Here is a 12,128-nt window from a genome sequence, read left to right as displayed (position 1 = left end):
CTCTCTAATTATCAGCATAACAAGAACACCAATCACCACCTCCACGGGCCTCTTGCTTCTAAACACCTAAAGGAAGGCTGAGCACCGAAGAATTGATGCTTTCGAACTGTGGTGCTAGAGAAGACTCTTACGAGTCCCCTGGACAGCAAGGAGGTCAGATCAGTCCATCCTAAAGGAAATCAACCCTGAGTGCTCATTGGAAGGACAGATACTGAAGCTGAAGCTCAAATATTTTGGCCACCTAATGCGAAGAGAAAACTCTCTGGAAAAGACCCTGATGCTGGGAAAGACTGAAGGCAAAAGGAGAAGGGGACGGCAGAGGATGAGATGGCTAGATAGCATCACGGATGCAATGAATATGAACTTGAGCACGCTCCGGGAGAGAACGGAGGACAGGAAGGCCTGGCGTGCTATGGTCCATGGGGTCACGAAGAGTCGGACATGACTTAACGACTGAACAAAGCCAATGAATTTGTTCATTGCATTGTCCAAGTGCAGCACTTGGGCTTGAGGAGGGCCCAGCACCACCTTGAGCCCCAATCCACCTGCTCCTCCACTGCTGTCCAGAGCTGAGGTTTCATAGCTCATACAGCGTCCCAGACACAGTGAAACACATCCACCAGCCACTGCAGAAAATTTCACCTTTGCATATGCTCCCACTGAACCTTTTCCACAGGTATCACATCTAAGCTGTACCAAATTTTTTGCTGGTACTAAAACCAAATCTTATCAGCCAATTGCTCCTGTCTTCCTTGGAAACTGATTTTAAAACTTTGCAGAATATATGCCAAATTGTAAGTTTCTGTATTCTAGGACCATGTATATACAACGGATCCTTCTGGGTTACAGGGAAATATATTTCAAAAATTATTGGTCATGCCACCAGACCACATGAAAGTTGGCTGGTTCACTAGCAACCAGCAAGCCTACTGTACATTTCACAAAAATAAGTGTCCCTCTACCGAAGTGTGTGGTTGTGAGAAAGAGAGCATGTACACACCACAACTGTGCCAATTATGATCTATAATAAGCAAACTACTCCCCTGGTGTTGAACAGGTGACTAACCCCATTGTGAACTGTTGCATCATAATTTCAGGACAGTTCCTCCAAGAGAGAATGTTCCCTGAATCTCCATTCTGCAGTACAAATCCCATGCCATGAACTCTTAGGATAGTGGAAGATTTGGGGGGCAGAAGTAGGGGGAGAGAGACCTGGCTGCCCCTCCATGACAAAGGACTAGAAAAACTGGCCAGCTAGAATTCTGCCTAAGGTGATGATCTTTTCCCACACCCACACCCAGTACAAACCTCCTTGTCCTTATCTTTAAAGCTTTTCATTGCCCAGATTCTGGCCAGGACTTCTGCTCCTTCACTTCTACCATCCTCCATGCCTGCTGCCCCCAAAGGTCTCCTGCACTCTTGAATAACTCTGTCCACACTGTCCTGTTGCTTGTTCTGTCTGGAGCTCATTCCCAGAACCCCTCCACAGTGTCCCACTTCTCTCTCTCCTTCCCAGCTCAAAACCTACCTCCAGGAAGCCTTCAGCTTAACCCCCTCAGTCCTCATCCCTAAATGAAACAAAATGCAAATATGTGCCATGGCATTTGTTCACATTCATCCCACATTAGCTTCACCTCTCTCTCCTTCCCATCCCATCCTGATTTTATATCTGGATTCTACAGGACTGTGTACACGGATTCGTGTACTACTACTACTACTACTAGTAATAATGTAATTTCCCCAGCCACCCCTAGTTCACTGTAACTGGCAAGCATGGAGTCTTTCAGGGGTTTCTTTTGCCACATTTGCTGCAATCCTGCAAAAGTGGGAAAGGAAGGAATAATGCACTTAACTACAGGGAGGCACACACACACTTTCAACCAACATGCCATTTTTACACCATCAGTACCCAAAACCATCACCCTAAAAGTCTTCTTGGACCGATATTGACATACCAGTTCAGTCTTGCAAAGAGCCAGGATGACTACAAGGTATTAAGACTTGGATTGTGTTAGGACTTAGGTTGTCAGATCCCAATAATGCATCCACCCCAGAACCACCTACCCAACTCTGCAGGGGCTCTGGCAAAGCTTTTTCCTAACCCTGACGTTTCAGGTCCTATCACTGAAAATGCTTGGTATGGAACCCAGGGCTTTTTATTTAGAAGTCATGAGCTCTATCACAGAGCTGTACCCCATGGCAGGCCTTCTGAGGAAGCAGCATTGTCAGATGCACTGTTCAAGCTGCAGCATGGCAGCCAGGTGAGCTGATAAAAATGTGGTGCTCTGCAAAGCTACCAGAGCTGGGGGGGCCTTCAGAACTGAAAGCATCACTAGTTGTTCTCCCACACTTGGCATCAATGGGAACACCTTATCTTAGAGCCATTTAGCAGAGTCACTGTGGTTCCCCTTGGAGAGAAAGGATTAAGTATGTCTCCAAGGAGCTGTATATATATATATGAGGGAGAGAGAGGGAGAGATTGATTCTTCGCTGGAAAAATCAATAGGCCAGAGACACTCAAAGCTCCTCTTTGATACTTTCTTCAAGTTTCCACCTTATCTGGCTGCTTACCTGGGTCATCTTGTCCACAGAGACTGGAATCCCATCGATGGTTAGAGGTGGCAGCTCTGAGTTAACCTCTTGTGGCGCAGGAGCATGTTCCAACAGCGCTGACTCCAAGTCTTCCAGGATCATGCTCTTGTACTTGCGCACCTGTGGGGAATCAGAAAGGCTCAGGTAAACAAGGTGAAGAGCAACAGGAGAGAAGAGGATGCTAAGTAACAGGAAGGGGGGTGCCTTCCCCTTCCTCGTGGTGCTGCACAGCAGAGCGAGCAAACAACACCGCAGCTGCCAGATAAAAATACCCATTGGCCCCAAAGCTCTCAGACTAGAAGTGCACTAAAGTGAGATGATGAAACTGCAGGCAACACCATGAAGTCGAGCATGATGATGATTTTCAGAGAGTTTGCAGGCAGGGCAGGACTGGCCCAAACTGTTCCTTGCATATCTATCACGAGCCTCTTTTAAACTGGCGTGGAATCACCGTGGCCAGTCCTGACAGCAAAGACTGATGTATAAGTCTCAAGTGCTTGCAGCATCAGCCCACATACAGTCCATGACTAATTTTTATTTCTCTTTTTTAACTTGCAGGTGGCTCTTCTTCCCATTTGTGGAGGGGAGGGGGCTCCAAGGCTTGAGCGCAGAACTCCATGGCCCAAGGCTAGTGACTAGTGAGCTCCCTGGAACCATGTGTGTCTGCTAAGGCTTTGTCTTTGCACTGTCTTCCATTAAAGCCACCAGTCAAAGAAAATGACTTCAGTGCTGCGGGTGGCGAACAACAGCCTTTTCAACTCCTTGATGTGGGGTGGCCACAAGCTGGCCTGACCCTGTTCAGGTCCTGCAGGGCAGCTCTCAGTCTCCACACTCCTCCTAGGGCCATGGGAAAGGATCCAGAGAAGCACAGCAAGGTTGACAAAAAGTTTGGAAGAAAAATCCTGCTGGAGGGACTGGGTACGTCCAGCTGGGGGGAGGGGGACTAATGGGGATGAGCTGGTAGCTTTCAGGTATTTAAAACCATATCAGGGGGGAAAGGGTAGAATGATCATTCATCCCATCCACACCGGATAGGAGAAGGAGCAGGTTTCACTCATGGGAAGGCCAATGATAGAATCATAGAATGGTAGGGTTGGATGGGGCCTATAAGACCATCGAGTCCAACCCCCTGCTCAGTGCAGGAATCCAAGTCAAAGCATCCCTGACAGATGGCTGTCCAACCTCGTCTTGAATGCCGCCAGTGTGGGAGAGCCCACCACCTCCCTAGGTAATTGGTTCCATTGTTGTATTGCTCTAATTTAGACCAAACATTCAGAAAATGCCCAACCTTTAAAGATATTATCTCAGGTTGTGCTCTATGATCCACCAGTAAGAGCTGCGAGATTGGCATGTACCAGGAACGGGGCCTTTTCTGTGGTGGCCCCACATGCTTGGAATGGCCTCCTCCAGGAAGTGCGTATGGCCCCCTCTTTGCTGGCCTTTAGGAGGATTTTGAAGAATTATTTATTCCAGTCTGTATTTGATTAATTGTAGCATTCTGTGCATTTAACGAGGGTATTATCTGCTGTTGCTATTGTATTTGTTAGATCTTGTTCACAATTTTAATTATTTATACACTGAATATAGTTTTTAGCGTTTGAGTATGTATTTTGTATTTTTAATTGTTATAAACCGCTTAATGAAAGTATTTACCCTGAAAAGCAGGCTATTAAGCTAACCATTATCTGCCTAACAGTAGGAGAAATTCAGCCAGGAACAGGAGTACAAATACTTGGCACTAAAAATAAACATTCCATACCAAGTTTTTTTTTAAGTTGAATTCTGCACCTTGTATGCAAATCTGCATTTGCATTTGTTTATCTTACATAATTCCACTAGTTGTGTATGTGCATGAGCATGCATACGTGTGCTCGCATGCATGCACGCGCACGCACACACATAAACACAGGTATGCTGGACAATGCTGTCTGGAGAACCTCCTCTCTCTCATATACACACACAGTATCAAGGCTATCTTCACAGTCTAAAAGCTAGAAGCTTGCTTTTCTGCTTTTATTTTTAAAAAGCAAGCGGTGTTCTCAGCATTGTTGAATTCTGTGCACAGCACTGACATGGTGCTATCGCGTCATCATGCACATAGCTCTGTCTGGGAACAGCGTGGCCCTTCTTCCTCAAAGATTATCGAGAAAAGGCTGCATGGACAACTTCTGGGGGTGTTTTAGATACAGGCTATTGTCCCCTGTGAGGTAAAACGAGATCATCGATTCCATACCTTCCAGTTCTCTAATGATGAATACTCTCTGGGAGCAGGAAGTGGGATGCAGAGGCCCTCTTACTTCAATGGCAAATGGATACTATTCCCATCTGCTCCACTCACAGATTGGGTTTAGATGACATTCCTCAGCTCATCGTGGGTTATTTAACCCACGAAGAGCCTCGTTTCCATGGGCACTATGTCACATATCCAATCCTCACTTGGGGGTTGCTGTGTCATGCGAATTCGGCGAACGTGAGTTATGTGAGGGTTAAACACCCCTTGCCTAACCCTTTAACAACCCCCCTCAGCAGGGCTGCACACTCAAAATATCAGCTGCACATGCTGCAGCCTCACAGGCTTCTTCCTGTCACTCCATGAATGTTCATTACCACCTTTACACAACTCAAGGCACATTGTTCCAAATTTGGGGGGGGAAGTGTCCTCAAGGGCCTTACCACATTCTCCAGCGGCGCTGCACCAAATACTTTAAAAACAGGGTTGGGTTTGGAGGGCGAGACGCACAGAACGATGGCCTGCTGCCCGACGCGGGTGGTGTATTCGTCCAGGGTAGCACGAAGCTTCCTGTGTAAGCCAGGCAATAAGAGAGAGGGTTGGGTTTTAATTAAAAAACCTAAATGGTTTACCACAAAAAAGCCAATTCCATCATTTGTCTTTTCCCATGTCTTATACTACCACATAATAGAGTGTTTCTTATAGTCAGGCTTGAAAATGTTGTAAGTATGCTCAGTTTCAGCCAGCACTTGCCCAAACAAAATTGGATTGCCATAAGCCAAGACAGCCCGTTTTGGAAAAGCACTATATGGTTACCCTGCCTATAGTGCAAACAGGATTGTTTTCTTTAAGAACTTGCCAGGGTGCGGCCATTTCACTATAGCCAGCACATTTCTGCAACAACAACTGCATTTGATAAGCCAGGGTTTGGATCCAGTGCCCAAGGCATTAAGTGCATTGACTGTGAGTGGAGCAAAAACTGGCTCTCCAAGGTGTGAGATGTTGGCTTTGGATTACAGTTAACTAAGTCCCCTGCCTTGCAACAGTTTAAGAGAGCTGCTGTGGCTGACTATAAGAAGCAGCAGAATTTTTTTATATCGCCCCCCCACGCCTCCCAGCAAAGCTCTCTGGGTGTTTCACAAAAATTAAATACATAATAAAAATGTAATATAAAACTTTGATGTGAAAAAAATTAAAACAATTTAAAACAGCTAAAACAATAATAAAATACCAGGACCTGATAAAACAACTGACATTAAAAGCCACATATGCTGTCAAATGCCTGGAGTAGAGGAAAGTCTTAACCTGGCACCGGAAAGATGACAGAGTTGGCACCAAGCAGACTTCAGGTAATAACAGTCACATATCTTCCCTCCCCCAGAAGCGATTCAAAACAGACCTGATGCCCTGCAGAGGCAGGTAGACAAGTGCCATACAATGCAGGGGCAGAACATTTCTGCCCCACTTCCTATGAATCCACAGTTCCAGTTCAGAAGGAGTTCCTTCTGGATCTCAGTCATCTGCTAACAGTGCAGAAGACATATCAAAGGGATGGGCATCTAGAATGGCACCAATCCGCCAACAACACCTAGTAGCCTTAGGCCACACAGACAAGACTGTACCCTTTACTCCCTTACTCATGGCTACCACGACACAGGGCATCCACACTCACAAAGGCTAAATGCAGAAGTGGTGATCCTTCTTCAGCCTGGGGGCTGAATTCCAATTTGGGAAGGCATTTGGGGACTGCAGTCCAGCTTACAGCACTTAAATCAATGACTTTGTCATGACTAACTTAAGCACCATTGATTTCAATGGGTCTACTCCAAGCATGACCAAGTCTGGATTCAACCCAATGGAAAAGTGAGGAAAAATATACTTATTCACACTGGTGTCCTGGATAGAGCACTAGGCTTTATCAGGGGGATGGAAGGAGGGATGGAAGGAGAGAGAGACAGTTTCAAATATCCATAAGTCATCAAGTTTACAGGGTGATCTTTGGTCAGTCACCATCCCTCAGCCTAAGCAACCTCACAAGAGATCTTCAGAGAGTAAAACAGTGGGGCAGGGGGAGAGAGTCCATAAATGCTGCCTTGAGGATCGGTGGGATAAAAACATAACACGGTGGGATGAAAAAATAACACATTCGCCACCCTGCTCAAAAGGATGCTTCAAGGGTGATATGTGGCAAGAAAGCAGTCATGGATCTGCACCACAAAAGCTTGCTGATACCATCAGGGCTGTTATCATGCAAAAAGCACCCCTCTCTCTACAAACAAAGAATTCTCCAGTGTTTCCCGGATGAGTATCATGGGTAAGGAGAGCTAGTGTAGCAAAGTGGCTAAGAGACTGAGTTGTGAACCAAGATGCTTCTAGTTTGAATCTTGCCTCTACCATGAACACTCAGTGGCCTTAGGAAAGCCACCCTCTCTCCACCTCGGTTCCCCCCTCCGTCGCCCCATCTGCAATCTGGGGATAATAACACTGGCAGGGTGGCTGTAAGGATTAATTAGATGATTTGAATGAAGCGCTGTGAAATGCCCCATCTCAGCTCGGTGCCATCCAGATGTGGTGGACTACAACTCTCATAATTCCCAGCACCAGGTTGTGAAAGGGTACTCTACCGGACTATATAGGTGTTAACAACAACAGTTCACAAGTCAACTGTATTTCTGCAGGACCTTGTGAAGCCCATGGACCAGAGATGGCCACCTTGCTCTAATTTACATGATCGTGGGAGGAAAGAGCAGCAGTTCAAGAGCCCCTGATCTTGCCAGCTGTTGCTGACTCTCTTCCAAGGCACTTCAGCTTTGAACATGTCCACAGAGGTTTGAGGCCAGCAGTTGCTATCCAAGGACAGCTGATACCATAAAGTGACTTTTAGGGCGTAATCCTATGCATGTTTAGACAGAAAAAAGTCCTAAAACTCCCAGCATCCCTCTAGCCAGCCACTGCATCCTTGGGTTCCTACAGGAACAAAGAAAGCCAGCATGCACCCACAAGGCATGGCCAGCTCATATCATGTGCATGCAAAATAAAATGCAAATTCTTAAAACAGCAACTTGTGTGCAGATTTGCACACACAAATTAGCACCAGCCCTCATGGCAGGTTTGAACTGCAGCACATGATTCCTATCGAAGCCCCTCCCCTCCTGTTTCCATGAATGAGAAGGGAATTCCCAAAGGGGGAAGGAAGCCGATTATACCAGGGGGTGGGGGTGGAGAAATCATCCTGTTTACAGCCCCCTGCAGGGAAGGATGTTCATGTTCTGTGATACCACATGCCTGGAAAACTGCATCAGGTGCAGAAAAGACAGTGAGCTGCCGCTGAATCCTAAAGCTCTCCATTTGGGAGCACTTCCGAAACCATTTCCTCATTTCAGCGACCGTGAAGACACGTTTGAACACGGAGGTATTGCCTGTGAAAGGCTCTATGTCGGGGTGGGCAACTTGTGGCCCTCCAGATGTTTTTGTCTGCTACTCCCATCAGCCCTTGCCAGCATGCCTGATAGTGAAGGATCATGGGAATGGTAGGTCAAAACATCTGGAGGGCCACAAGTTGCCCATCCCCGCTCCAATGGCTACTAGATCCTCCAATGAGCTTTCTTGCTGTGATTACATATAGTTACTCCTCCCCTCTCTTAAGTAACAACTTTCCTAGAAAAATTATTTTTGCAAGTTCTACAAAAATGCCAATATTGAGAATAAAGCATACAACTTGACTAAGTTCATGGAAATCCAGAGAGCTGCGGTCCCAAATTCTTTAATCTATGGACCTCAGCTACCCTATCCCACAAATTCTCCCACCCCGTTCCTCCCTGGCTCTTCTCCCCAAACATTAACAGCCTTCCTGGCTCTACAATCGGTGAAAGCACTGCTTTTGTACAGCATTGAAATTTAAAGTTCCCATGCATTCCCCCCTAGCCAAACAAACCTTTCATTGATTTTACATTGGTTGCATGGATTTTCAGCCTCCCATGACTGACTTTTCCTCTTAGCTGTGAGGATTTTCACAAAAATTCTGTGACATCACAGCAATTCAGTCAACATCAGGTGTGGAATGGGAACTCAAGACAGGAGACAGCCACTTCTTGGAGTATTGTTTATAGATATGCAAATCTGCACCACTGTTCTACATTTTAATAATAGGGAATTTCATCCCCCCACCCCTGGGGCACATGAAATCAATCCCATCACCTATTGCCTGATGAAACTGAGAAGAGACTGGAAAGAAACTTTTTTTAAAAAGGCATTAAAGAACATGTCTGTACATTAGAATACAATAGTGTATGCCAGGAGAAGGCAACCTAGTGTCTTCCAGATATTTTGGACAACAATTTGCATCAACTCCAGCCAGCATAGCCAATGGTCAAGGATTATGGGAGCTGCAATCCCAAATATCAGGAGAGCACCCAGTTGCCTACCCCTGCTGTATGTGACGCACCGAGCATGCTCGAGGAGCTTGGCACAAAGCCCTGGCGCAAAGGCACTGCTGGAATTATTCCACTGACACTGAGTAAGACTCAGCAACACATTGCAACACCAGGCCGAGGAAAATGTGTCTGTTTGGCTGAATGTTGCATCAGAGCACCCCTTGAGGAAGAGTCCCTCTGTGGGAACAGAAGCCTCTCAACAAGCACTTAACTTCGTTCTTCTTAAGGATGCTGTGAAGCACATTCCAAGATGCACATTTATTTATTTCTAAGCGTCGTCCCACAGATGCCCTGAGATTTCCAACACAGGGAAAAGGGTGCATTTGTAACTAGCAAAGGGGAACACAACCATCAGAATTCATAATGGTTAAAAACGTCAGGCACAAACAATTCACACTGAGTTTAATATCCACATTTTTCTGACTGTTCTCATCTGGGCAGGTGGGGGCAGACATACTTCCGCAGCAGTTTAGCAAAGCCACTTTGAGCAGAGCGCTCTTACAGAGGGGGAACTTTTCTCCTGGGCCCCAGTTTGGAAAATGCTGGCTATGTGGCACACTCTACAGCAGGGGTGGGCAGAAGGTAGATCTCCAGGTGTCTTTGAGTTCAACTCCCCACATTCCTGACCACTGACCATGCAGGCAGGGGCTTCTGGGAGTTGAAGTCCAAAACATCTGGAGACCTCCCTTCTGCCTACCCCTGCCCTACAAGAAAAATATTTTCCCCCAAATGTCTGCAGAAGCAGGTGATAACATCATCTGAGCGAGGGAAGGTCCAGATGAAGACAGAAACCCCATGAGGGCAAAATAACCCAACCTCGTGTTTTGCGAAGAACTCCTCCGCTTTTCTCATTGTAGCATCTATAAGACATGCAATTCCATGGCAAGCTTTTTATGCACAGGGGAATGCCAAAATGGGACAGCATACAGCTGCCTTTCCCAATTTGGTGCCCTACAGATGTGTTGGACTGAAATTCCCACCATTCCCAGCCAACATGGCAGGTGGGAAAAGGCTGGCATACAGCCATCAGGAAACTAAATGCTGAAGTCTAAATGCTCAACACTGAGCCAGTCCAGGGTGGATGAAGATAGCCATACTCTCCACATCATCCTCTGCAGGAAGGGAGTCCAACCGAGGCCAGCTGCTCTGGGAATGCCTCATCCACAGGTCTTCACCTGAGTCAATGTAAGAAGTTATTCCTGACAGAATCTTTAAAACTGGAGATCCTGCAGAAGTGCCTCTGGGGGTTGGATGGGCAATTTGCACCCTGCAACCCCTTCTGCAAAAATGTGGGACCTGCAATGACTTCACAGCCCTCTGCTGAATTTGGCAGAGGTTCACAAATATAACACATGTGCAAAAGCTTCAGACTCCCTTCCTTTCTCCTCCCATTTCTGTCCCCCTGCCCTAACCATCTCTTTCTTCCATTTCCATTGTATACATATGTGGTCACATATTCCAAGGTTTATGTGTGTAGAAGCTGGACATTATTCATTTCAGTATGTTAAATCACTGAAACTAATACAGAAATATTTGTCCTTTGGAGTATTGCAACTTGCCTTGAGCATAACAATAAGACGGGAGAGAAATCTAATAAATAAGAATTGCATACTGATAGGTGCGGGCAAGAAACAAGACAGATCAAAATCTAGATGGTAAAAATGTCTGGCTCCTATCCCAATGCCGACTGCTTTATACCAGGGTGGGCAACGGCTAGAGGTCAGGGGGCTGCATTGCCCCTTCCCTGAACTCACCGAGGACCACCCCCTGCCCCCACCACTGCATTTGCTGGGGCCAAGGTACCAGCAGCAGCAAGAAAAGCAGTGATTTTGGGAGCACATGCCTTGTTTGGAAGCAGAACTGTGCTCCCAGGACCACGATTCTGCTTCCAAGCAAGGTGCGCGCTCTTTGTGTGCCTTGTTTTCAAGCCAGGCTGCTGTTTTCGCCACCCTGTGGCAAATCCAGCAGCGGCAGGGGGCAGCAGTGGTCACAAGAAAGGGCTGAGGGGCTGCTTGTTGCTGGCCCCTGCTCTATGTCGTAGAGCCTAAAGATATGGGAAGGAGGAGGTGCGAACAATCGCTAATTCAGCGTACCCATCTACCCAGCTCACAGTGTGGCCCCACAGGTGGCCCAGAGGGACTTCAAATGCGATTAGTCCTGATGGCTCTATGCTACCTCCAGTATCAGAGGCAGTGTGCCTATGTACACCAGTTGCTGGGGAACATGGGTGGGAGGCAGCTGTTGTAGTCATGTCCTGCTTGTGGGTTTCCCGTGGGCAGCTGGTTGGCCACTGTGGGAACAGAATGCTGGACAAGATGGGCCCTTGGCCTGATCCAGTGTGGCTCTTCTTACGATCTTATGACTTTAACCTGCCTCAAGCATCACACCTATGTGATGTGTGAACAATCACTAATTCAACCTACCCATCTAATCAGCTCAGGTGGTGGCCATAGAGGCAGATGGGTAGGTTGAATAAGTGACTGTGGTGGTCACACCTTCCAAGCAGAAAGTCCTTCTCTTTAAATGTGGAGATTCATCACTGGTTATGCCATACCAGGCAGTGAGGGGCTCGGACCACAAGCCTGCAAGTCAGTCACAGATTTTTTCCTCTCTGACCTGCCAGAATCGCTGGAAGGAATTGCAGGCAGCCAAAGCTGGGGCACGAATACTGCAAGCTGGAATCCCCCCAGTCCAGGGACTCAGGTGATATCAGGGAACCAATCCCATGCCACTGCCTACCAGAAAGAAGCCATGGGGCTCTTTTACTGCACTTCCAGACTATTGGCCTGCCTGCAGCTTGTCTTCCTCCCAAGTCATGGAGCGCTGGATCTTGCCAGCACTTGAAATAGAGTGCCTGACAGGCACATGCTCAA

General features: G+C 47.0%; 1 protein-coding gene across 16 annotated transcripts in view; it reads right to left on the bottom strand.

The window, feature by feature from the left end:
• Positions 1–12,128, bottom strand: part of NRF1 (nuclear respiratory factor 1) — a 78,863-nt gene that overhangs the window by 36,759 nt on the left and 29,976 nt on the right. For all 16 annotated transcript variants that reach the window (XR_014784212.1, XM_084808943.1, XM_084808948.1 and 13 more), the window contains 2 exons: positions 5,266–5,392; positions 2,572–2,712 (listed from right to left, as the gene is read on the bottom strand). Coding sequence is in view for 15 of the 16 variants with exons in the window: in XM_084808943.1 (XP_084665069.1) it covers positions 2,572–2,712; positions 5,266–5,392 (268 nt within the window). In the remaining variant the exon portion in view is untranslated. The remainder of the gene's footprint in view (positions 1–2,571; positions 2,713–5,265; positions 5,393–12,128) is intronic.

This window comes from Heloderma suspectum, chromosome 7, assembly GCF_057233095.1.
Source record: "Heloderma suspectum isolate Gila_16-S chromosome 7, 16-S_ref, whole genome shotgun sequence".
Classification (NCBI taxonomy): domain Eukaryota; kingdom Metazoa; phylum Chordata; class Lepidosauria; order Squamata; family Helodermatidae; genus Heloderma; species Heloderma suspectum.
This window is presented reverse-complemented; position numbering and strand designations above follow the sequence as displayed.